This window comes from Lygodium microphyllum, chromosome 10 (genome assembly GCF_053477565.2).
Source record: "Lygodium microphyllum isolate KBCC chromosome 10, Lygodium_microphyllum_v1.1.10, whole genome shotgun sequence".
Classification (NCBI taxonomy): Eukaryota; Viridiplantae; Streptophyta; class Polypodiopsida; order Schizaeales; family Lygodiaceae; genus Lygodium; species Lygodium microphyllum.
Genome location: NC_141144.1, coordinates 144331262 through 144358909, shown reverse-complemented (window position 1 = coordinate 144358909; position 27648 = coordinate 144331262). Strand labels below are relative to the sequence as shown.

Genomic DNA, 27648 nt, shown 5'->3' with positions numbered 1-27648 from the left:
CCATGTATTGTTTATTTTTCACTTCGTTTGTCATAGCATTAGATGACAACCATCTTGAGACCTAGAAAAATTCCCTAACTTTTCAAATGTAAAATTTTGATCTGGTAAGCCAAGGTGGCCTTTTGTAGACATTAATATAACTCTTTCTTTACTCTCTCTCTCTCTCTCCACACACACACACACACACACACAAAGATTGGTTTAATTACATGATAAGCACCACTCCGAATAAGTGTGTTCATAAACATACATGAAACCATGGAACATAATTTAACATTTATTGGTTTTGAAAGAGCTTACCGAGCACATGATTGATAAATGTGGTACTCAAGAGGATGACATAATTTTTGTAACCAGAAAATCTTCGAATAACCTTTTGCTTGTATTTACATATCGGACACAAAGATGAGATGTTCAAAGAATGTGACAACGCAAATTCTGCCATTTTTTTCTGCGACTTTCACGGAATTTCTTTGCGGCTTTACTTGAATCATCGTCCGCATTGGAATTTTCCTCCCACGTTGACGTTCTATCATTCAGATTAATCGTACATTCCCTTGGCCGTCCTAGAGAAGCAAGCCACAGACTCTTAAAACTAAGCTTTTATCAATGTCTCCTTTCACAACTGTAGTTTATAAAGATCATATGGATTAAATCTTCCATCGTTGAAAGCAAACAGATCCACAGCTCTCTCCATTCCAGTAATTCGCTAGTTTGAGATGGCATGTCAGTCTATAAGCATGGGTAGGATAAAAGCTGGTAACAAACAAACTATTCTATGTGTATGACAACAATATCATGCGCTTGGTTTTACTTGGATCCTGAACTTTCTGCGAAATTTGGCATGCAGGCAGTAAGATTTTGCAACTGAATGGGATGAAAGAACTGTGGAGTAAGCCTTACAGCCTTGATACGCTCCAATTTAAAGTGGAACTTTATTTCTAGACATGGCTTCTAGATAATGCTAGGCAGTGCAAGGGTTGCACCAGTTTGGGCTAGCTTCTATAGTCATCATCATCCTCCATTCTCTTTTCTGCATGGGATGATTAATAGGTTTAGAGCTATTAAGTTCATGCAGGCAATATTCTGTTGTGTGCATGCATTATATCAAATATGTGTCTTATTTATGGCTTGGCTAGTAGATCCTCCTCCTACTGCATTGAGGTTTGTGAATGTGTCAGCAGTATTGGCAGATCTGCATTTCATTGTGTTACTCTGCATGGCAGCAAGAGCATGCTAGAGGTAAATTGTCACATGGCCTAAGAGGGCCAGATTGCACAAGGTTGAGCGTGCACCCATAGGTCCTGCAATGGTGTGGTCAACCATTGCACAAGTAATGAGCCCATTATTCTTTCCATCTACCTGTAGTATTAACTCATTGTTTGGTGTAAATATATGGGTCCATACTGCAGCATGTGACCTCCTGTACAGCCTGTGCAGCAGTGTACTCAGCGTCTGTAAATTTGCAGCTGGATAGTTAGTTGCAAGAGACCATTTCCACCAACATGTTTCATATGTATAATACCACTCAGAGACTCAACAACGTTGCTTTCCTACTACCTTCTAGCACAGGGCATTTGATAAAGGATGCTTTTTTCACATATGGAGGGAGAGAAAGAAAGAAAGTCATATCAATGTTATTGTGACGCAGGGAGCAGTTGCATGGTCATCCACTAATGGTCCAGCCCCAGTTATCAGGATTGCCTTTGGAGCATAGCCATCCAACTCCAAAGATTTGATGGCTCTTACCATCACTCCCAACATCTGACAGACTAGCCAGATATGGGAGATGATCAACAGTATAATAATGTGGCATTATGTTAAAGGCCAGATGGAGACCGGTGAAAGGACTCCAATAGAAAGCATCTCAGACATCTCTCTTGATATTCCTCACTCCTCTTCTTGAGAGGGTATCAAGGGGAAGTTTCCATGAGATGCTAAGAATAAGGGCATAACACCTTTTTACAAGTTGAAGAGCCAGGTTACAGGTACCAATGCCAATCCTAATGCTAGAAAAGCATATTGATCTATCATTTTTTGAACATGACTACTTAACATTTCGGTAGTTTCGAACTAGATCTGTTTGATTGTTTTAGTTTCATTCCATAATCAGGCAAGCTTAAAATATTCAAAAGGCTCATGGCAATATATATTTACCAATCACAACCCTGGGAGTTTGCATTATTTGTGAGTCCCACTTTAGATAAAGCTCAGCCAAATACTCAAATACTGCAGAGCAAAACTTGTCACATTTCTCACCACAAGTAAAAGATGACTCACAAGAGCATTGTTGAGATTCATAGATAGGACAAACTGGTTAGAGATGTGTATCTTGTGTGCAATATTACCAGACTTTCCACGTTGTGATCACCTTCTGAAACATATAGATTTTGCTTGACACATATACGATAAAATCGCAAGCCCAGCACCTCTGCAAGAGCTTCCGTCTCATGTCTGCAATGATTTCATCTAGTTGAAAGATTTGAACGAATAAAGAGGCCCCTATTTTCACTAGATTTCATATTATGATTAGCTGAAAAATGAATCAAAGTGCAATTACTTGCAATGCTATAGCGCATGTCTTGCTACAGATAGCACATACTTGCAAATAATGTGCACACCTTTCAATGGCAACTTGATCTAGAAGATCTACTTTATTTTGAACTAGCACCATAGGTATATTCCCACATTGTTCCTCAACCTAGAAACAAATACCCTCTAAATATAAAAATTGTTGGAAGTCCACAATGAATTGAAATCTCCAAACAAACTCGTTCTAAAAAGTTCACTTGTTACTTTTTCTTTCCAATTTTCAATCGCTTCAAAAGATGATCTGTCTGTTGTAGAAAAGCACAGCACAGCAGCCTTGGCACCTGCATGCATTTGTTATCATGCAACTCAGAGATTGCCAAAATGGCTTTGTTAAAATCATCCTACGAATGTTGAGAGAAGGAATCTTACACTATTGTAGAGGACCCTAAATGTAATTGCCATCGGAAAATGTTTTAGTTACAGCGATCTCAAGTGGTATTAAGTCGATTGACTAAAGTGTTATCAAGATACAGCTAAAGTGTTATCAAGATTCAAAGCCCTGAACTCTAAGGAAAACACATTTCATAAAAATTAAACCCTTCAACAATATGGAAAGTGCAGCTTAGGCTTTGTGAAAGCAGTGATTTATTCTGCCAAAGACCTCGTTCAAAGTCTCTTAAAATTTGAGATTTTGAGGCCAGATTATCTTAGCAGCTCTTAATGAAAATTCTAAAGTGAATTCTTGCCCTAAAACACAAAAACAACCATAAATTTTAGTGATTAAGCCCTTAATGAGTTGAATGTAGAGCTTAAGCTCTATGAAAGTACGAGTTCTGTCTAACAAAAAGACTCTCAACTTTTCCAACCTTGTGGAAGCAGTACCATATTCTACCAAAGACCACCTATTTTCACTTTTAACCTTGGGACAAAGCTTTGGATTATCCTATAGAGTCTTAAGGGCGACTATAATTTATATCTTTGCAAATATTGAATTCATGTAATCTTTGGTTTGGAAAATTAAGGCCCATTCAAAGAATGCATGCCAAAGCCATAAGCTCTACTTTGCTTAGGAGAGGCATGAAAAGGATCATTCGTTAGCTGAAACGAAATCCAAACAAGTACTTGATTTGAAACTATGATGCCAGTGCAATTTATACATCCACCACCACAGTCGTGAGGACATGTATTTTTGAAACCTCACTTAACATGTGGATTAATTTTTAATCACATGATTAAGTAAATGTTGCACATGTGAGGTGCAACTGGGGTTGAAGTAAATTTACAAGCCTGGGACCCGAAAAAATCATGGGATGTCAAAGGTAAAAGTTTCTATAAGTTATGCCACACAAGTACTGGGTGGTATCTGGTGCCAATTGTTGGCCTAAGTCATCCATTTGGCCATAAGTATCAGTTGGTGACATTAGAGAAGTGGCGTTTAATGTTACCTAACGCCAATCTGATGGTCAAAGATGGCACAAAGAAACTCGGGAATGGAAGTTACCTAGCCAATTTAATTATTGCCCAATCAAATTATTTTTCAGGGCACCGAAATAATTATTAGATTAATTTTCAGTATTTAAAGACTGAGAATTAATATTTAATTATGAAAATTTCTAGAGAAACCATTTGGGAAAGCTGTCACTTGTCAAAAATGACCATGCAAGACTGAAAAACGTCTTTAGAGACTGGAGAGAGGCATTTTCTATAAATTCAACCTATAAGAAGAGGGAGGGGAGGTTTCTGGTCTAATTTGCAGCCATTGGAGGACCTTTTGAGGCTGCCAAGGGCAGGAGAAGACCAATCAACAGCAGGAGACAGCATCTACAGACTGTTGAGACAAGGCAGCAGCAGTAAATGACTGATCTTCTTCAGTTCTTTGCATCTACAAGAGCTGTTGTGACAGGGCAGCAACTGCATTTGACTGATTTTCAATCATTCTTCGCTACAAAACTCTAAATTTTCTCTCTCTACAGCTTTCCCTCTCATCTCCCAACCATTTCACAGCTTTGCTCCGAAGATCTCAGGATTTGGACCCTTGGAGGCTGAAAAATTTCAGATTTCTTTGCTGTAAACCCTAATCTGTAGTAGAAATTAGGCTTTAGCAACAGCCTCGAGGATCGTGCCAAATATTGGATGCTCCAAAACTCGGATTGAACAGGGCTGAATCTGTTTTTAGCCTATTCAAGTAAAGGGACCAGCAAATAATTGAATTTGGGGCATTTTCCATCTCCATTAAAGCAGATGAAGGTCAATTAATTGCCCGAATCAAGGGGCAAATCAGATTAAAGACTTGCTAGTGATTTTGAACAGCAAGGGGAGTTGAAATACCGAAAGGGATTGGGAGAATCCCATTGTAAATCAACTTATTTTTAATAAAGCTAAAGAAATACTGAAAGGGGCGCTAATTTTTAGACCAATCGGATGTGCATTGTCCAAGATCAATAGGTAAAATTGTATTTTCAGATTTGCACTAATTGTTTGCTACTATAATTAAGTTGTAATTAGGGATTTACCACCCATCCACGGAAGGAAGGCTAGTTACATGGTTCCATTGCCGAGATACCACTCAATCCCTTGATTTGGTGGGCCCAAGGCGCCTAATTGCAAGCCAAAGCTTTGTGCTAGTGCTGATTTTCACTCTCAGTTGAGAAATTACAGCAATATGTCCTCATACAGTAAGATGGACTCAAGCAGTGATGATGCCTCTCAATATAAACGTTCACATGGAAATGAAGGAAATGCAATGTCTGACTTTGAACAAGGCTCAGACCATGGACAGCAAGCTGAAAATGTTGCTCTTGGGCAAGATACACTGTCTTCAGGGCATAAGGAGACTGATGACCAGCAAAGTGAAGAGGAATTTGATGACCAGTTCAAGAATCGGATGAGGACAACTACAAATCTCTTTGCTGAATTGGCAAAGGATCCTCAATTTACCCGATTTTTGAATGCTCCAAAGAAAAACAGCAAAGGCAAGAAGAAGAAGACGTCTTCTACACCTTTGGGACAGCAAGATGCACCGAAGGTAATGTCAAACCCTTCATTTGAAGCTCCCAAAGATGGTAATAAAATAAGTTGGTACCTACGGGGCAAGGAATGCAAATGCAAGGCCATCACGAAAGTACCAATCCAATGGACTTTGGATAGCATGGCATGCATACTATGATGGGGTGCCAAACCCTTCATTTAAAGCTCCCAAAGATGGTAATGAAATAAAACAGTTGATACCTACAAGGCAATGAATGCAAATGCAAGGCCATCATGGAAGTGCCAATCCAATGGACTTTGGAAAGTCGAGCATACATGCTATGATGGGACAGCCAAGATATTTTGGTGGAAGCACGATTTTTCATGCTATGGTTGGTGGACAAGGACCACATACGGGAATGTTTAGCACAAATCCCTATGGTATGCAGCAACCAATGCATGATATGCAAGGCCCAATGTATTCGCATATGGCTGAAAACACGCAAAACCCTATGTATGGCAGCATTGGCTTGATGCCTGGGGCACAAAGTAGCATGTTTGGTATTGCATCTACACTCCTGAATGCTTATGGGACTCAAGGAATGAATGTTGGTCATGCAAATGCTCCGTTTGGCATTGGTTTTGATGTAAATTCAGCAAATGCACCCTTTTTGCAGCAGCCAATGTATGACAACTTGACACCCAAAGGGGCAGCAAAAGACTATGATGAGGGTGGAAAATGACTAAAGTTTGAGTCCTTCAGCGGTGTACAAGATAGGCTGAAAGCTTTGACTTTCATTCATGCAGCCTATTTATGGGGGAACTTCACGGAGTCCTCAAAGATTCGAAAGGCATGCACTTCCTGAAAGAGAATGCATTACAGTGGAGGTCCACTCTTTTGATGCAAGGTAGAGCACCATCAACGTGGGTACAATTCAAGCAAATGTTTGTATCGAATTGGTTGACAAGTACCTTTGAGGTGGGCATCATGACAACGTGGAATAAGCTGGATCCTAAGGAATGTAAGAATTTGAAGCAATATAATAAGAAGTTTTGGAATGCATTGTTGCCTATTACTTCTTATCGCCCCGTATCCCTTCATGAGCAAGTGGAAAAATATGTTTGTGGGCTTCCCAAAGAAATCACAGATTTTTGCATTAAATCCACCGTGTCTGGCATGTCTCAACTTATAGAGACTGCTGCTACAGCCGATGCTTTGTTGTGTGGGAAGGACTCTGGCTTCCCAAAGAGTGGGGAGAAGCCGAATAAAAAGGTGTTCAAGTCTGAGAAAAGGGGCAGATCTGAAAATCAGCCTGAAAAGAGGTCAAAACAACAAAGAAAGGGCTCGAAAACATTGGCACAACGTAGGGAATTGATGGCTGCAAATAAATGTTTTATTTGTGAACAGGAGGGTCGCATTGCAAGGGACTGTCCCAATAGGCAACAAGCTGGAAAATCAGAAAATCAAGGAGATTCTAAAGGAAAGAAGCCTAAAACATCAGTTGGATTGGTGGCCGATGTTGTTAGTGACCGGCCCAATGATGATGCTACTGAGTTGTGCCCAGCACGGGGCAAAATTGGGAATCAACATGCATTGATTTTCTTTGATAATGGTGCACGAGCCAACTTCCTCTCTATTGACATGGCCGCCCATCTAGGCATCAGAGAGGATGAGATGGTACCCATAGGGAAAGTTGGAATGGCATGTAAAGGCCATCCAGAGCCTGTCACACCGCTTGTTGAAAAGCTTCGGTTGCATATACAAGGATATGTGGACAGTGAAGAGTTCTTCATTGCTCCACTTGAGGGTTGTGATGTATTGCTTGGTATGCCATGGTATCCCCGTATGCATGCAGTGATTGAGTCTCCTGCAAAAAAGATCACTATTCAGCATAAGGTAAAGGTACTTACACTTAATGTAAAGTTGAAAGGTGAATCTATCCGTGTTGTATCTGCAACTGCCATTTCCAATGTAATGAAGAATCATCTTTCAGCGTACTTGGTTTTTGCTAAGGATAAAGATGATAGTGAGAATATTGGGAACATATATAAGTTAGAGAAGGATCGCATGTCATTTCTGAAAATGTATGTTGATTGCTTCTCTCAGTCAATTCCAAAGCAACTACCGCCTGAAAGGCCAGAAGATCATGCCATAGATTTTATCCCTGGAAGTAGCCCACCTAATAGGCCACCCTACAGAGTCAGTGTAACCCAACAAGAGGAGATTATGAGTCAGGTAAATGAGCTATTAGAAAAAGGATTGATTCATCCCAGCTCATCTCCTTTTTGTTCTCCAATGCTTTTGGTGCAGAAAAAGGATGGTTCATGACATATGTGCATTGATTATCGTGCTCTAAACAAGATCACAATAAAGAATCACTTTCCGATTCCTCGGATCAATGATGTTATGGATAGATTGCAAGGGGTAGTCATATTTAGTTGTATAGATTTGAAAAGTGGGTATCATCAAAAATGCATTATACTGAAAGATGTATCTAAGACAGCTTTCAGGACATCTTTTGGATTGTATGAGTTTTACAAATGCTCCTGCCACTTTTAATCGAATGATGAATCGTATCTTCAAGCCACATAGAGGATTTGTGGTCACTTTCTTTGATGACATGATTATCTATTCAAAGAACGAGACAGAGCATAGAAGACACTTAAACATTGAGTTCAATGAACTGCATAAGCATAGGTTGGTTATCAATGACAAGAAAAGTAAGTTCTTTTTGCATGAAATCCACTTTTTGGACCATATTGTATCGGCTGATGGTATTCGCATGGACCCTGCAAAGGTTGAGGCAATATGATCATGGCCACCTTTGAGGAATGTGTATGAGATCCACAGCTTCTTGGGCTTATGTTCTTACTACAGGAAGTATATATACGGGTTTGCTGAAATTGCATCTCCATCGCATGCCCTCCAAAAGAAGGATGTGCCATTTAGATGGACAACATTGGAAATTTCAGCATTTGAAAAGTTGAAGGAAAAGATGACTTCAGATCCTACGCTTGTGTTGCCTGATCTAAGGAAGTCATTCATAGATCAATGTGATACATGTGGTAACAGCATTGGGGCTATTCTTATGCAGGACGGCCGAGTTATGGCTTATGAGAGCCGAATTCTCCACGGTGCAGAAAAGAATTTACAGGTCTATGAGAAAGAGCTCTTGGCTGTAATTCATGCACTGTCTACGTGGAAACATTATTTGTTGGGGGCTGATTTTACCGTGCAGACAGACCATCAAACTTTGAGATACTTTCTGACGCAAACAAAGTTGTCAAAGAAGCATATGAGATGGGTAAATTTTATCTATATGTTTCATTTTCAAATTGTATATATTGATGGTAAAAAGAATGTTGTGGCTGATACACTGTCGTGTAAGCCACAAATTTCAGCCGCTAGAATGGTTTATCACACTGAGTTGGATGCCATGAAAGAGCAATATGTTGCTGATTTGGACTTTACTAATGTTTATGATCAGCTTTGCAATGGCCAAAGGCATGAATACTTTGTGCTAAGAGATGGATTTCTAATGATGCGTGGATGACTATGTGTCACAAAGCAGTTAAGGCCTAGAGTTATCTCTGAAAGTCATGTTCCTCCGTATGTAGGACACAGAGGTATTGATGCCACAGTCAAGGCAGTGAAGCATTTCTTTTATTGGCCAGCTTTGAGGCATGATGTAGAACAATTTGTTAAGACATGCATCGTATGCCAAAAGGTAAAGCATGATAGGCAAAAGATGTCAGGTTTATTGCAGCCCTTGCCTATTCCAAATAGGCCTTGACAAAGATTGCAATGGACTTTATTTTTTAGCTTCCTAAGACACCTACAGGGAATGATGGGATATGGACTATCATTTGCAGGTTTACAAACAAGCCCATTTCATTCCGGTGAGGAAGAAAATAATAAAGGCTGATCATATGGCACAATTGTTTTTACAACACATCTTTAAGTATCATGGTATGCCAGAGTCAATCATTAGTAATCGAGACCCCTGGATGACCAGTTTATTTTGGAAGGGCTTGTTTGAGAATATGGGTACCACACTAAATTTCTCATCATCCTTCCATCCACAGACAGATGGTTAATCTAAGGAAGCAAATTCCACAGTGTTAGATCTTTTGAGGTGCTATGTTTCAAACCACAAGACACAGTGGAAGCAGTATTTGCCCTTGGTTGAGTTTGCTTGCAGCAACACAGTGCATAGTTCTACAGGCAAAGCTCCTTTTAAGGTGGTTGAGGGTGGCAAGAAGGTACCACCTATTCTGCAAACAAAGGATAAAATCTTTGAGGCTGATCGTTATGTGGAAAACTTGGATGTAGCCTATGCAAATATAAAATATGCACTTCAAAGATCACAAGAAAAGCAAAAGAGGGTAGCTGATCGCCACACACGTGCTTTGCAGTTTGTAGAGGGTGATTATGTATTACTGCATTTTGAAAAGGCAAGGCTGAAAAAGATGAAAGGAAGAGAAAGATTGTATCCGAAGTTGAGTATAAGATACTATGGGCCCTTCCAAGTGTTGGAGAAGATCAACGATGTGGCATATCGGCTGAAATTACCTCCACATTGTCATGGTGATGTGCCAAAGAATATGTCTGCTGAAATTTGGCCTGAGATTAAGGAGCTAGATGAGATTTTGATACCTGATCAGATTTTGGCACATAAGGAAAGAAAGGTCAAAGGTAAAGTTTCCAAGAGATACTTGATGAAATTTCAAAATCATTCACCAATGGATACCAAATGGATGGAACAGGATGACTTGGCAGACCATCCTCAGTTATTGCAGCTATTAGGCCAAAAACACAAGGCAATTAATGGCCACCACATTTGGAACCAATGAACGGGGTGTGGTTGATTTTAATTCATTGGTGAAAAAGTTAGAGGTGTATGATGCATTTTTGGCTTTTATTGCACTTGTGGAAAATCAATCCAGCTATCGAATTAAGACTCTTCATTCGGACCGAGGGGGGAAATTCGTGTCTTCTTTGCTGAATAATAATTTGAAGCAAAAAGACATTGCACATCAATATACTACAGCATATACTCCACAGTAGAATGGGGTTGCAAAAAGGAAGAATCGGTCACTCATGGAGATGGCCAAATGTATGTTGAAAGCTAAAATTCTGCCACATGAATTTTGGATGGAAGCAATTATGTGTGCTTGTCACGTTTTGAACAAGTGCCCTACCAAGGCGTTGAAAAATGTTACACCTTTGCCGTAACCCTTCAATCCGCCACTTTCGTACTTTTGGGTGTCTCGCATATGCTCATATTCTCAAAGTATTAAGAAAGAAATTGAACAACAAGGCTTTCAAGTGCATACTTATGGGTACAGTAGTGAGAGCAAAGGGTACTAATTGTATGATTGTGTTTCCAAGAAAGTCTTTGTCAATAGGGATGTGATTTTTAATGAAAAATCAGAATTATCTCTTGCTGGTTTTGACGCATATCAGGCTGCAAATGATGTGTTTGAAGAGCTGCTCCCTATTTCTTTTGGTGATACAGCTGGAGCTTCATTAAATGAACAAAATGTTCAGCCAACTGCTCCATTAAACAATGCAAAATTTCAGCCTATGACTAATCTGAATACTCAGCAAGATACCGAATTTGAGGTTCATCAAGAGCATGTACATAATTAGGACGCTAGACAAATGCCTAAATGGTACTTGCAGACTTTAAAAGATAGTCATTTGGATGCTCCTCTTGCTCGTTATACTAGAAGACAAGCACGTCTGCATGATCATGCTAATACAATGAAGTTTGTTATGGTAGCACACACACTTGATGAAAAGGAGTCTGATTGTTTTGAGGATGCACAACAAAGTGTGCATTGGATGGCAACAATGCAAGCTGAATTTGATTCTATCTTGAAGAATCAAACATGGTATTTAGTGACATTGCCTGCTAGAAAGAAAGCCATTGGTACTAAATGGGTCTCTAAGTTGAAAAGAAAAGTGGATGGATCCATTGATAAATACAAAGCCAGGCTTATGGCAAAAGGCTATGCGCAAAAGAAAGGCATTGATTATGAGGAGACATTTGCTTCTACATCCCGTATGGCCACCATTAGGTGTATGGTTGCTTTGGCTGCCCATTATGGTTGGATTGTGCAGCAACTTAGTATTAAAGCTGCATTTTTACATAGGGAACTTCGAGAAGAAGTGTATATTCAATAGCCCATGGGTTTTGCATTTGAAGGATCCGAACACTTGGTATGCAAGCTGAAAAAGGCTTTGTATGGTTTGAAGCAAGCTCCATGAGCTTGGTATGTAAAAATTGATGCCTTTTTACTCAGCTAAGGGTTCCATCAAGTCTACTCTTTACATATGCAAAGAGGGGGGATCCTTACTGGTCAATTGTCTTTATGTAGATAATCTTCTGCTCACACGAACACATACTGATCAAATTTCAGCATTTAAGAAAAATTTGAAACAAACTTTTGAAATGTCAGATTTGGGGCCTTTGCATTACTATTTGGGCATTCAATTTATTCATGACGCTAGACGCATTGAATTGTAATAGTCCAAATATATTGGTAAACTCCTTGAGAGATTTGGCTTCCAAGATTGCAAGCCACTAAGCCAGTTAGCACACCAATGGAGATTGGACTCAAGCTCTCTTTGCATCATGAAGTTTGGCATTCATACATATGCTCCAGCAATTGGATGTCTCATTTATATATGTGACACAAGGCTAGATGTTCAGTTGGCAATTTCAGGCCTGAGCAGATATATGCACAACCCACGCATGCCACATTAGCAAGCTATGAAGCATGTTTTTCGTTACTTGCAGGGTACTAGGACTCTTGGTCTGCTTATGACAAGGGGAGACCGCTGCAATTACATGTTTACAGTGATTGCAATTGGACTGGTGATTTTGATTCAAGTCACTCTACAAGTGAAAACTGTTTTTTTCTTGGCTCATCTTGCATTTCTTGGCTTAGCAAGAAACAATCCACTGTTGCCACATGGTCTTGTGAAGCTAAATACAAGGCAGCTTTCACTACTACAATTGAATGTGTATGGCTGAGACACTTGTTGGTTGATCTTGATGTATCTGTCATGGAGTCTACTCCTTTGTTCACTGACAGTCAAAGTGCCATTGTAGTGGCACGAAACACATAGAGATCCACTATCACTTTGTCAAAGAGAGGCTACATGCAGGAGATATCAGCCTTGTCTACTATCCTACCAACAGCAATGTGGCAAACATCTCCACCAAAGCTCTTCCTTGCGACAAAGTTGAAGCAGTTCGCAATACTTTAAATTTGATCTCATTTGGTGGATGATCCTTGTATGCATATCACTTTTCACTCCAGGGGGGTTTGTTGGGTTTAATACATGCCTACGCTCACAGAGGAGTATCAGTGATCCACAGTAGGACACTGGGGCACTTTTTTCTCTCTGTAAGAGAGGTTTTTTTCCCCAATCACAGTATTCTCTCTTTATGTGTTTATGTTACACAGTTCAATCACTTACCACACTTTACACACTTTTAGGTGTGAACGCACCTTGTACTTACTCAAGCCTAAGGTCTAAAGGTTGTACTTTGTGCTTTCACTTACACACATTGGGAATTGAATTATGTGTTGAGTTGTGTCTACACTCTCACTCTCTCTATTGGCTACTCTGTTTTGAGCTTGGAGCTTCCCCACTTCTAACATCCCCCAATTAGTGATGTCACTAGTATCTGTTTTCCAAGTTCAAGATTAACATGTGATTAGACATTGCATAAGTTGTGCAAGACATGGGCGAGTCCATTAGTGGTAGGGGTTCAATAGTTGAGAACCAAAGATTAATTATTATCTAATGTGCAAGTGCAAAGTTCACATTTACATGTTTGGCCTTTTTGAGCCTTAGTGCAAAAGTACAATATAAATTACCAAATTTGGAGCAAGACACCCAAGCTAATGATTGATGGACTAAAGTATAATTGTTACATAAAGAAAAATGTTGAAAACAACATAACTAGACGGTTTTGGGCTAGATCATGGCTGATTTGGGCTGATTAAGGCAAGTTATGAGGCAGGCAACTATTTTGTAGTAATCATGGTAGTCTGGATGAAACACCCACCTAGGATCTAACCTAAACATGAGACACGGCACAAGTTATATCCACGAATGGTAAAGGGACTGGACACCACACTCATCTCCCACCCACAAAACCACACAGGCTCACCCCCAAGCCTTGGACCTAGCAGCACTCCAAGTCATGACCACGTCCCAAGGACTCATGTCCCGTACCACCCATCCACACCATTCTCATGTATGAACACATCGGCCTACATGCCAAGAGGATACAAGGGTGGCGATCACACAATGGTGTGCACAATAGGGCCTTGAGTCTTATAAATAGGACTTGGCTGCCTTAACCCTAAAGTGCCATTAGTGCATTTGCACTAAGTCACTTCATGACCATTGTGACCAATGCTACTAGCACCCATCTGGCAAACCATACAGCCGATGATGAGCACACTAGATCAAATATATTTGGGCCACTTTATAGTGGAGACCCAGAGCGTTGGAGCATCCCTACTAGTGGCACATAGACGAGACAAAGTACAATAGACAACCCTGACAAAGTTTTATCAGGGGGCAGCATTGGTTCAAGGATATACAAACACAAGGACCGTGAGGCCAAGAGGGGTATCCCTATGAGGGCACAAGAGATCAAAGTCACACAACCACCTTGCGCCTTTAGCCAGCAGTGGCCCTACTCACACCAGGGAGAGATCACCTAGATTCAGTAGTAGCATGAAATGTACTTGACCCACCACACCAGCTCAAGCCCTCCCCTGCTATCCTATCTTACACCCCCCCAATCCTTACTGGATGGAGTTAGATCCACATGGCATTGTTGTACCTCGTACACATATAGTCTCCCGCCCCCAAATAGACATGCTCTATACATTGATGGCTTACCTAGATAATGAGATACACACTCATTGCACATTAGATAGGATTTTTCACTTTTTACTTTCCTAATGGCATGAGGATATTCTCTTGTACATGGATATGTCTCATGGACCCATTTGGTCTTTAGTAGACGTTAATCTCTCTCTCTTTTTTTTCCCCTGAAGATAATTGAATTAATCTCTCTCTCTCTCTCTCTCTCTCTCTCTCTCTCTCTCTCTCTCTCTCATACGACGCACTCCCCTTGGAGGACGATTTGCTAGCTGTCAGATCGAGCCAGAGACAAAGGGGCACTACTTATGCAAATGTCCAATGTATTATGAGATCATGTGTTTCCATTGCTTGTTTAGAGAGGGATTTGAGCCACTATCCAAGGTGATGGATTTCCTAGATCAAAGATGTCTCGGCCTATTCTTACCGCAGCTACGTCGTCACAAAGAGCACTATTACAAGCCGAAGAGCAGAGATAGGGAGCCGCACATAAACATACACTCACAGAGTTCTACCGAGCATCAACTACTCCCTCCACTATAGAGCCCTCATCAACAAGTGGCCCCTCCAAAAGGGACCACCCCAGACATAGCCATAGAGAGATGCAAAGCTCATTGTCCATGCCCCCACAAGAGGCATCATCTGTAGATACAAAGAATACTACACCATCATCGGGGGACCATAACCCACTACTTCAGCTTCTCTATGTTAGATAAACCCATGAGAGATATCTCGGGATGAGAGTGCCTCCTAAGCAATTCCACATTGTATGTGGCTTAGACACCATTTTATGTTTATCAAGTATATATTGTTTGTTGTTTATTTTCCATTTAGTTAGTCATAGCATTAGATGACAACTATTTTGGGACTTGGAAAAATTCCCTGACTTTTTAGATGTAACATTTTGGTCTCATAGGCCAATTTGGCCTTTTGTAGGCGTTAATATCACACACACACACACTCTCTCTCTTTCTCTCTCCATGGGCAACTAGTGGAGCATAGTGCCGGTGAAAGCATTTGTGTGTGGTATGTGGATTCATGCTTGGCCTTGTTTTTGGCTAACACGGTTAATGTGTTAATAGCTGATTTTTGAGTTTTTGGTACAAGTTCTGCAAGTGTCAAGAGCAACAAGAGATGTGAGTCATAGTTTGTCCAATTGTGCAGGATGATTGCTTTCTTACAAAGCACAATTAAGGGCATATGCTATATAAGAGGTGTCTTTATGGGAGGATCCTTTTGTCAAAATGCGCAAATGGAAGCAAAAGCATGAAGACTCAAGAGCATTGAACAATGAGAGCAAGAAGCACAAGCGCTCGTGTCTTTGTGCTTCCACTTCCATATGAATATTCAGACATGGTATTAGACATCAAGTTCTGCTAGAACCTGGTGCTTCTGGTGGTGTTTTGGCTGCCTACAGGTGCTGCACTACTGTGTTCTCAGTGGTTGGAGCTGTTGTGCTTACATGTGATCGATTTGGAGCTCCTGAAGCTTGGGTCATCCTCTCTGCTCATCGCCCACTGCTTGCAACCTTTTCTACACAGCAGGACAGCCTGTTTTGGATGTGAAAGCTGCCTTATACACAAGTCCATCTTATGAAACCAGCCACCAATCTCTGCATTTTCCTGCCTTTGCTCTTCTGGACTGACTGCTGTTTTTGGCTGAGTTGACTGCTGTTTTTGGCTGGAATGCTAATGATTTGCTGATCAAAACTGATGTTTTTACTTTTTTATGACAACATATGGCCATATACACTTATGACACCTTGCTGTCCAGAGCTAATGCTTTGCTGAATTGCTGAGCTAACGATTGGCTGTTAGATGCTGATTGTTGCTTCTAATCTGTGTGCACCTGTGTTTTACACCTTCACATTATAACGACCTATGTTTTTTGTGTTCAAGAGAGGAATTTCCATGTTGCTTCAGTGTGGACTCAATGCTGTTCATGGTTACCCTGTTCTCATGTTCAGATGTGTGTAGTGGTACTGTGTATTGAACTATGAACCCCAAATCCAGACTGTTGAAACATCTATTTTTGATCGTGTGCTCGGCATCACTCAGTGGCTCAAGTAGCTCTCTCATTCACTACTTTCTATTTGCATATCATGTTGCTTCAGTATGGACTCACTCAATGCTGCTCATGGTTACCCTGTTCTCGTGTCCAGATGTGCATAGTGGTGCTGTGTATTGAACTGTGAACCCCTAACTGTTGAAACGTCTATTATTGATTGTGTGCTCTTGACATCTCTTTGGCTCAGGTAACTCTCTCGCATTCACTGCTTTCTATTTGCATATCATCTTTCATCATTTTGGTACTTCTATTGGCTAGTTTTGGCCCTCACTTTCCATGGCCTTACCTTGATTCTTTGAGGCTTACTCCAAGGGCTGAGTATTTGTCCATGGCATTGTTGTCCTACGCTGCAGGTTCATCTTGTGGTGCTCTGACCAAGGTCTCAACTCGGCAGATATCTACCACTCTAGTGGTTTCAGAGGTCTTCCCAAAGGCTGGTGGTTCTCGTGGGTGGTCAATGTTCATTGAAGCTTCTCGATGATGCTTTTCAAACAGCATTGGCGGTGGTCTCCTTTTGCTTGCAGATGAGTTGTTGCAATGTTACATGGTGGTGATCATACAACCAGATCGATGATGGTGGCCAATTGTGTAGGATGATTGCTTCCTTGCAAAGGCACAATTGAGTTCATTGTGTTCTCCGATGGCATGGTTTATTCTCTTCAAATGTGGTGGCCGCTACATCAAGCTTTAACTCCTCGGTTTGAGGTGAATCTCGATTCCTTGTCAATGTTTTCTATTGTGGATGTTCCCGTGGAAAAGAGTGATGCCTACATCCCTACAGCATGTCTAGGCAGGTCCGCCTCTAGGAACATTTGGTGCTACTACAAGTGGTGAACTTCCGTGATCTCCTCTACATCAATGTTAATTCTCATCCAATGCATGTTTTGGCATGGAACAAGGATGGTTTTGTCCTATAATAGAGACAAGCACTTGTCGTGTGTCTCTAGGTTAGAGAGGGATTGTGAGAGAGTGGAGGTTGGGCATGATTATGCCTTACACGCATCTATATAATGCAATGGACCCTGAGTGTGGCATTCTAAAGGCATCACTTTTCTAGCAATTGACAAATCCTGAAGCCGATAAGCGTTACGTCCATAATGGGATGTTCGAAAACAAGCAAAGCTTTGCTCCTCTAGTTGGTTCTCACATTGTAGATCCCCTTTCCAAAGATGGCCGAAGGCAAGGGATTCATGGTCATGCTAAGCTTCTATAGAGCCACATGTGACAGGCACAAAGGTTTTTATAGCATGATATGTGGCTGGCCACTTTGTGGCATTCCACATGCCCTTGCTTTTATTGTTTTGAATCCATACCCTGCTCATCTTTTATACACACCCAATCTCTTCTTATTCTCATTCTGACATCCTAGAGGAAGAGACATAAGATGTTGTAGATGGTCTTCAGAGCTGTGTGTCTTGTATCTCATTCTTGTGTTCATTATGGATTCCATTCCCCGTTCATGATCATCTTTGCATTCTTGTGTTTCTTGCTCTCATTGTTCAATATTCTTGGGTTTTCGTACTTCCATTTCCATTTGCACTCTGACACCTTTGCCATGTTTTCTAGGTGCACAAGAGAATGTTGCCATATTGTGTGTTGTTGGCAATTATGTGCACGCACAATGGTTATGGAAGGATCACATGTTAGAGCAATGGCAATATGACATGGACTAATGTGGCCCAATTAATTACAACTTGCCATGACCCATCTACTCATGATGTTACAAGATTTAATATTGGAATTGAGTTGGGGCTTTTGCATATGTTGACAAGTTGTTGTCTACACTAAATTTGTTGATTGTGGACGTGAGTTTTAAGGCAAGTCACATGGTTGAAGTGGAAGTGCCCGTTCTCATGCAAGATGGATAAGTGGTGACATAGGAGAGTCCTTTCCCCTAACACCTTGGCAATGGCTTGATCACCCAAGGCTTGGGTATCCATGGTTCTTTCTTTTGTCATTGTTGAATGTACTATGGTGTTACAAGTTTCTGGCAAACTTACCATGTGGTATGGGACATGGTGGTGGTTCCTAGGTACTTGTATCTTATCATCATCATATATTCTATCGTATTAACCACCCATGGTTTGAGAGAGGTGTTAGATTGTACATATCATGGATATGTTGACCATTTCACCAGCACTTTTATCGATTGCTACCTGGGCAACACATTTGCCCTGATGGGAGGTTGTATTTATGCTTGTCATTATGGCCAACCCGACGCTAGTGAACCTCCCCTATGTGTGGCACCATTATTAGCTTGAGGATCGACAAGGAGACTTGCGATCCTAAAGGTTATACTCTCCATAACTATTGTATTCCCTTTTAAAAAGACTAATTGGAAAAGAACCAAGAAACTATTTAGAAATTTTTAGTGGTCCTTTGGCAAAGAGAAGAGATGAGCTGCTATAAGCTAGGGTTAAATTACAAAAATTAATGATTGTGATGGGCTTGGAATAGAGATGCTCTATGACAAATCTAGAAGACAATTTTTTGATTGCTATTAAGGCTAGTCGAAGATCTACCGTGAGCTTTGATAGCACATTTTTTTCATCCAAGAAGTAGGCATGCAAAGAGGGAAGTGGCAAGGGTTGACTTGGGAAGATAAGCTTTTTTCGATCACAAACTCAAATGTTTTGGTAGCAATGCTTTGGATTTAGTACAGAGTAGCTGGGAAATGGTCATAGAGAACCCTTCTTAGAGAAATAATTGGGATTCATGTTGAGGCTTACGAGGGTAACTATCTTCCTTTTGAAGAGAGATCAACGATGGCAAAGGCGCTCTTTAACAAGGGCATGCAAATCACACGAGTTACCCCAAAGCAAGCAATCAAGAACACTTAGAAAAAGCTGGAGCTAAGAGCAAAGCACCAACCAAGAGCGAGTGAACAATAAGTTTAGCACTTAATGTGTGGGGTGCCAAATATGGTTGCTTTTACATAGGCTACAAATGAGATGAGACATAGCAAGAGGCACGAGGACTCACAAGGAGTGCCTCATAAAGGATCCCTGACAGCACTTTATAGAGTGGCCTACATATTTGTAGCACATGCAGCTGAGATCCCTTTCATAAATTGCACCTTATACATCTAACAGACATCTTAGACAAGCAAAGGTGCAGAAAAGAACAGTGCAGGTTGTTACTCTGTTTGACTAATTTTATTTAGATTTCTAACAAGAAGACTCCATAATCTTGTTAACTTAGTTGAAAGGTAGAAGACTAGCAGCATGAATTTCTTGAGTGCCCGAATTTCCAACAGCTACAAAAACTTCATGGAAATCCAAGCATGCACTTTGTCAAAGCTTCTACCTTTGAAACAATCCATGCTTGAGGCCTATCTTCAAGCCTAATGCAAGTACCAGCAAGACACACCAGAGTATAACACACCAATCAAAGATACGTACTATGGCACAATATGTCTCATAGTATGAGTGTCGTGTTATGGACCTAAGGTCCTGCAAAAGAGTGAATCCATTCAATTAATTCAATCCATAAGGAATCCCGCTTCTTGGTGTAGACATTCAATAGCTGCTTCTTGTGCAGATATTCAATAGGTTACTTTACATGTGAAATGATGCACCAATATCTATGTTTATTTGAGTAACACCAAAGATTCTTACTACATACTATAACTATCGAACAATTGTTTATTCAAAACCTATCCAAACAGTTCCATATGATCAGTGCAATCTTCGGATAATGATGAAAATTTTGAAAGACAGAGTTTCAAGTATCTTTTAGTATGTTTAAGATCATTAATAGACACCCAAGCAGGCCTTTTGAAGTAGAGCATTCAACTGAGGACAGGTCATCAAGGTCATTTCTTTGAATGAAAATCAAAATAGAATGGCTTCTATACATTCTGGATTTTACTTTTGAGAGTTGTACTGCGATAGAAGCAACCAAGCTAAGATCACTACAAACCTCGATAATAAGATCGAGTCATAGAATCAAATTCTTCTTGTCCAGCAGTATCCCACAGCATCAACTTAACCTCTTCATGTAGTGATTTCACATACCTGAGGTACATACAACACCACCTCATGCCGAGTCTCAGAAAGAAAATAAACTGAATAGAAGTTTCTGATTACCATATGAAAGCTTACTGGTTCTTTTCCAGAAAATCTACTCCAATGGTCTTCTTGTAATCCTCTGGAAAGTGACCTTTACAATATTGGCGAATCATGCTGGTCTTACCGACGCTTCCATTCCCAACGATGACAATTTTGACCTCCCCTGGAACAATCGGAAGAGCAGGCCCAGGTTATTAAAAACTCCTCAGCCATCCTTAAACAAACTTGTTAAAGATGCCACCATTAGTTGTCATGATGCCATCATTAGCCTCAGCGATTCCTTAGACAAGCATGTACTTGATGCTGTCACGATGCCAACCGGCATTAGTTTCGTCCCCGATGGCATCAATACTATTAGTTCTTCATCATTATCATTATCCGCACCAATCTAGTCGAAAACTGCTGATAGAAAACTAGCATATCCGCACAGCGAGCTTGGCACAGCTTGCAGTCGTGAGGTTCTTAATCAACATGCCCATCGACAATGATTATGTTTACGTCGGTGTCTTTTTCTGTTTCGGAATCTTACTTTGAAAATCTTCTTCCCGCATGGAGATCATGGTTGGTGTCTGCCTTATTCGTCAGCGCGGCACTGTCTTACATGCGAGTAACATCATGTGAATCGGTGATGAGAAAGGATTGCAACTGGAACTGCATGCGTCTCTGTATGTTGCCTGTCATTTCCAGACGCAGGCGCGCGATCCTTGTTTCCAACCTGCGACTCCCACACCTGTGAAGCAGTTGTGTGCACCAAAATGTTCACATTCTCAACGTTTATTATTAGCATTCCCCATTCGGGCATATTGCTTATGAGAAGGTGCTCGATCGAGCAATGATTTTTTTAAATTCGTAACGGTTGTATGTGTATCATATGTATCGTATCTTACAAGAAGACATTCAGCTCGGGTGAGCTTGCCGAGCTCTTGAAGTTTGCGGGAGAAGAACATCTTTTGGTCAAGGAAACTAGGCGCTCCGCGCCTAGACTCGCCCCGGCGCGGGCACGATTTTCACGGCGAGGGCGGGTGTTGGACGCGTGGCACCCGCCCCCGCGTTTCTTTGTGGGGAGGTTGGGGGCTACCACGTGGCACCCGCCCCCAACCTCCCCTTAACTAATAGTAAAGATTTGACCTCACCCGTGGCAATAGTACTCGAGAGAAAAGCCTTGTAGGGTAAAGGGGAGTGATAATTTTACAAGAAAGATGTGGTTTTTTTTAGCAACTTAACAATATAGTATGAATTTTTTAAAATTATAATTGTGCTTAACTTAAGTTAAACAATTGAGTCATGTAATTTTTTTTATATTTTAGATTTTGTAATACCCTAAAGCAATGCATCCTCAAGTGTCACTCTATTAGCCCCTCACTGTCCCTCTTTTATGAACCTTTCATTTGTAACTAAAGCTACTTGATAAAAATATCAAAATGTCCTAATATTTTTCCTTTGAGCTCTATATAATATAAATAGTTTGACCATTAAAAAACATTTATGCAACTCACTTGGAAAAAAATTTATAATGGAGGATTGTTAGATGACAATCTATTGGCCCCCTTACCCTACCTAGTTAAAAAAAGATTTCTTCAAATTCAAGTATTTGGGAGACTAAGAATCTTTTAGTTTTTAGTGGATCTTGTAACCAAGTGGACTAGAAGGAAATTGCCCTCAATGCCTTGGGTGGAGCTTTATGGTTGGTAGCCTAGTTATCATGACATAGTTTTTTGTAACTCGGGAGTTTATTAATTATATGCACACATATGGTTTCGCATGTAAGAAGAGATTCAACATGAAAAACAATGTCTTTATATAATGCAGATTTGTATTAGTTTCAAAACAATTAAAGTATTATAGCATCACTAATGCAATGCAATATTAAACCATACTCTTAAACTTACTAAGGAAGAGCTTGTAGACCCAGTGCTTAGCCTTCTCTATGTAGTAGTCCAAACAACCAAGGATATGACAAGTGAGGCCCCCATCCTAGCACTTTGGTAGCTCCAAAGTAGCTTGCCACCTTCACTCTCAAGTGACTTCAAAATTGGCATGTCTCTAACTACAACAAAGGTGGGACAGATATCACAATGATGCAAGAGGACCTCATCTAAGCAAACCTTCTCCCTCTCATTCAATTGGAAATGCTCAGCAATCCAATCAATTATGTGCCATTCTAAATTGGTTGTGTCCCATAGGGCTAACCGTGATGTTATTCCCCTACTATGAAGTTTCCAAGCCATCTTGCTATTTCTAATTGCATGTGCTTTAGGAGGACAAGAGATGACAAGGCATGACAAACATAACTTCTAACAACCCCTCTCAAATCTTGGAAACGGTGGAGATTCAAGAAAGAAATGGATCTTGGAGTGGCAAGAGGAATGACAGTGTCGATGAAGTTTGTCGATGAAAAAATCAATCCCTACACATAGCCCACAACGTGGATGAGGGTACTAGATCAGGTTGATGATGGACAGAAGCACTGGAGATGGAGGAAGACGATGGAGTCAGGGTGTGCACCTGCCAAGGAAGAATAAAGATGAATGAATGATGAGAGGGGTAGGCTATAAATAGCCAAAAATGCCCAAATATGGCTGATATACATCAGGGGAGGCCATAAATGCTGGTCAATGATGAATAAAATGCAAGAAAAATAAGGGTGACCTTGGAAAAATCCTGAATGACAATGATGATGTCCAATAGGTGTAGACAAACCATGGAAAGTAGTAACTGCTCGAAAAATGTACACAAAATCTCAAATGGAGAAGAAAATGCACTGAAAAGCAGTAAACCAAGTGCTCTAGAATGAAGTACCTCCTCCATCAAAACAAGTGACAGATAGGTCCAAGGGTGGGTAATAAACTCCCAAAGATCAAAGGTATCAAGGATATACTCCACCTTATATGACCAAAGTGAGTCATTTAAACCATCAAGATGGTCCTCTTTGGGTAAAGAAGGGAGTACTGGCACCTAAATAAAGGGTGCCATGAATGGCATATGAAGGCCAGTAGAACGGGCCTTCTGTGAGACATGGAGAGAATGGGGAGGAGAGGGTTCCTAAATAAATAGGCTAGGTGACCTCTATTCTTCACGATCTACATGATAATCTCACTATCATTAGGAGGAGTGCTAAGAAAGCTCCTCATCTGTATCATCAAAGCTGTGAAACTAGTGGTAAGACATCTTCAAAATCCTGCAAGAAATTTACATTTTGGCAATAGACAATCCCAAAATGGGAGAAAGCAGCTACATGATCACAAGAAAGTCTATGTAGAGGATCCACCTAGGCTCTCACCTTCAAGAAGAGAACTACATTTTTAGCAAAATGTAGATATGGATGGTCTCCTCTACAAGAATCAAGGACTTGGTGTAGAGGATCCACCTAGGTTCTCACCTTCAAGAAGAAAACTACATTTTTAGCAAAATGTAGATATGGATGGCCTCCTCTACAAGAATCAAGGACTTGGTGTCTCTCTTAAACAATGATACCATGCTTTGATACCATGTGAGACTGCGCAATGGAAAGGAATGGAACAAAGAGACAAAGCCAACAGAGAGAGAGACTACAAGAAAAGAAGAATGAAATCTGCACTGAACAAGAAAGAATGTTGGTACAAATGAGAAAGTAGAAGGTGATTGATTAGTCCCTACATGCAGCCCATTGTGTCAGTGAGGCCACAAGATCAGGCTAATGATGATGATAGCACCGAAAACAGAGGAAGACGATGGAGTCAAAGGTGCACCTACCAGGAAAGGAGGAAGATGAATGAATGATAGAAGGGGCAGGCTATATATAGCCAAAAATGCCCAAATATAGCCAACATGCATCACGAGAGGCCATAAATGTTGGATAACCAACAATAAGTGGTGGTCAATGATGAATAAAATGCCAAAAAATAGGGTGACCTTGGAAAAATCCTAGATGATAATGACAATGCCCGATAAGTGTAGGTAGAGTATGGAAAGCAGATCTGCCTGGGAAATGCACACAAAATCCCTAATGGGGGAGAAAATGCACTGAAAGGAAATAAACTGAGTGCTCTAGAATGAACCACCTCCTTCATCAAAACAAGTGACAGATAGGTCAAAGCTCCTAAACTCCTCATCTGCCTTAGATTGAGGCTCACAAGCACGAGAAGACAAGGCATGACAAACATGGCTACTAACAGGAACAATGCAAAAAAGTAGATCTTTGATAGTTTCATTTTGTACCCTTTTGTTAAGCTTGCAAAGAAGAGGATCTGTAGTAATAAGAGCAAAAAGTAGGGGTACCAAAGGGCACCCCTGCTTGATGGAACATCTTAGGATGAATGATTTGGTGATGACTCCATTGATGTAGATTGAAGTTGAGGTACTCTTGAATAGTGTTCCCACAACGTCTTTTATGATCAATCCAAACCTCATAGCAGAAAAAACCACCCCAATGATGAATACCCAACTATTTTGGTCACGAGCCTTATTCCAATCCGTGGTGATAAGAATAAAATCAAACTGGAGACTTAACACTTGGTTAATGTTCAAGACTACATTGTGGATGTGACACTAATGAAAAAACCAAATTACATGTGATGAATGACCCTAGAAAATAAGGATTTCACATGAAAAGCTAAGCCTTTGAAAACTTTATTGATAAGAGGAGAGAGAAAGATGAAGTGACCAAGAGCACACTCTCACAATGGAGACTTGGGGCACACAAAGAAGTAGGGCTAAGTCTTCTTCTTCTTCCTACTTAGTCTACAATATGATAAAATACTAAAGTATTAAAACATATGTACATGAGGTTTCCAAGTGTGAACCTGCTTATTAGAATAGATGAGATGGCACAATAAATGTCCCATAACCAAGAGTAGGACACGTGGGTGTAGTCCAACTATAGAATTACGAGCATATCCTCCATGTCAATCACATAACATGCCAATGAGTAAAGTCCTACCATATCACGAAGGCATGTAGTGGATGCCAACTAAGCTTAACATCTCAATACTCCCCCTCCAGCTTATTAGCATGAACTCATGCACCCCAAGCATAGTCCTAAAGCAGTAGAGCTTCTCAATAAAATTTAGATAAGAGAGGAGAGAGTTGAAGCAATTAAGAGCACACACACCAAAGCAATGGAGACTTGAGAACACAAAGAGAGAGAGGGCTGTTCTTCTTCCTCCACACAAAAAAACTAAGTCTATAATATGATTAAAAAACTAATATGAAAGTACTACAACATACGTACACGTAGTCACTAAGTGTGAACCGGCTAGGAAAGAAGAGGTGGTACAATAAATATGCCATAACTAAGGATGGACTTCATGGGTGTAGTCCAGCTGTAGAATCAATGGCATATTCTCATGCCAGTTACCTAACACACCAATGGATAATATTGTGCCACAGCACCAAGGCACATAGTGGATGTTAGCTCATGTAGAGCTCAACATCTCAACACTCTCCCTTGAGCTCAGCATGAGCTCGTAAACTTTAAGCATAGTCCTGAAGCATCAAAGCTTCTCAGCTCCCAAGGCCTTGGTGAAAATATTAGCAGCTTGATCCTTTGTGGTGACATAAACCAATTCAATATCACTTGCTAGAACCTGCTCCCAAATAAAATGGTAATGAACCTCTATGTGTTTGATCCACACATGATACATTGGGTTCCTAGCTAATTGAATGCTACTATTAAGGTTGTCATAATAGATGATAACCTTCTTATCTACATGCATCCCCAAATCACCAAGTAGCTTGTGTAACCAAGCTACTTCACATGCTACAATCGTAGCACCTCTGTACTCTACCTCTATACTAGACAAGGCAACTATGAACTATTTCTTGTTACTCCAAGTAATAGAATCATTGCCAAAGGAAAACATGAAACCATTGGTAGATCTCTTATCCAAAATACTACTAGCCCAATCTACATCTATGTAACCATGTAAGTCTAATGGTATACCTACACTATAGAATAAGTCATAGTCTAATGTGGACTTGACATAGCACAATGTATGCTGTACTACATCTAAATGTGGCTTCTATGGAAGCTGCATAAATTGACTCTCCAAACCAACTATGTAGTTTAGGCCCTAGCCTAGTGATCATTAAATAGATAAGGCTGCCTAGAATCTTCCAATACATAGTGACATCCTCAATTAAGTCACCCTCATATGCTTAGCATTAACATCTAAAGGTATAGAAATAGGCTTGCAATCTACCATATTATACTTCTTCAATGTATCCAATGCACATTATCGTCTCTATGACAACCATCTACCCTCTTGAGTATTGATTATCTCTATGCCGAGAAAATAACACATCTCTCCTAAATCCTTCATCTCAATTTCAACCTTGAGAAGACCCTTCACATTGTCAATCTTTGTCTTTGTACCACTTAGAATGATAAAATCATCCACACATACAGTAATGACCACAATATCTACATCACTCTCACATACATAGAGTGAGTGATCAACCCCATGCTTTATGAAATCCAATGTTGGCAAGTTATTCTGCAATCCTATCATGCCATGCCCTAGGTGCTTGCTTTAGCCTATACAAGGCCTTACGAATCTTGCATACATAATCTGGATGATTCTCATTCAGAACTAGGTGGCTACTCCACATAAACTTTCTCTTGCAACTACCCATGCAAGAAGGTATTTTTGACATCCATTTGATGCATCATCCAGCCTTTTGATGCAAACCATTGCTATGATAACCCTTATAGTGGCCATTTTAGCCATTGGAGCAAAGATCTCCTCATAATCAATACCATGAGTATGTGCATATCCTTTGGCAACCAGCGTGCCTTATAGTGCTAGATCCATCTTACACATATAAACCATTTGTAGCTAATAGCTTTTTTACCTTCAAGTAAGGGCACAAACTCCTATGTGTCATTATCCATAAGTGCAGTTATTTTTTCATCCATAGCATGATCCTGACACTCATTTCTCACTACATCCTCAAAACAAGTGGGTTCCACATCCTACATGACCTTAGCCATGTACGCATAGTGATGAGCTACATAGCTATCATATATATCAATCACTAAATTGGCTTTCTCACTCTACTTGACCTGCATGGACTCACTACCAGATGATTTAGCATCCTCTTGTGCCTTTTACACAC

General features: G+C 40.4%; 1 protein-coding gene across 3 annotated transcripts; it reads right to left on the bottom strand.

The window, feature by feature from the left end:
• Positions 1-303: 303 nt before the first annotated feature.
• Positions 304-21387, bottom strand: LOC148030649 (uncharacterized). Of its 3 annotated transcripts, none has more exons than XM_087687294.1 (8): positions 21083-21387; positions 20587-20716; positions 20405-20499; positions 2797-2873; positions 2622-2701; positions 2372-2454; positions 2158-2229; positions 304-566 (listed from the first exon to the last, which is right to left on the bottom strand). In XM_087687294.1, exons 1-8 carry the CDS (start codon positions 21111-21113, stop codon positions 415-417), a joined length of 720 nt encoding a protein of 239 aa, XP_087543420.1. In that variant the 5' UTR covers positions 21114-21387; the 3' UTR covers positions 304-414. The 3 variants fall into 3 exon arrangements, with proteins under 3 accessions (XP_087543420.1, XP_087543421.1, XP_087543422.1); XM_087687296.1 differs by having other exon boundaries at positions 431-566; positions 2349-2454; positions 21083-21383; XM_087687295.1 differs by lacking the exon at positions 2158-2229 and having other exon boundaries at positions 305-566; positions 21083-21386.
• Positions 21388-27648: the final 6261 nt, after the last annotated feature.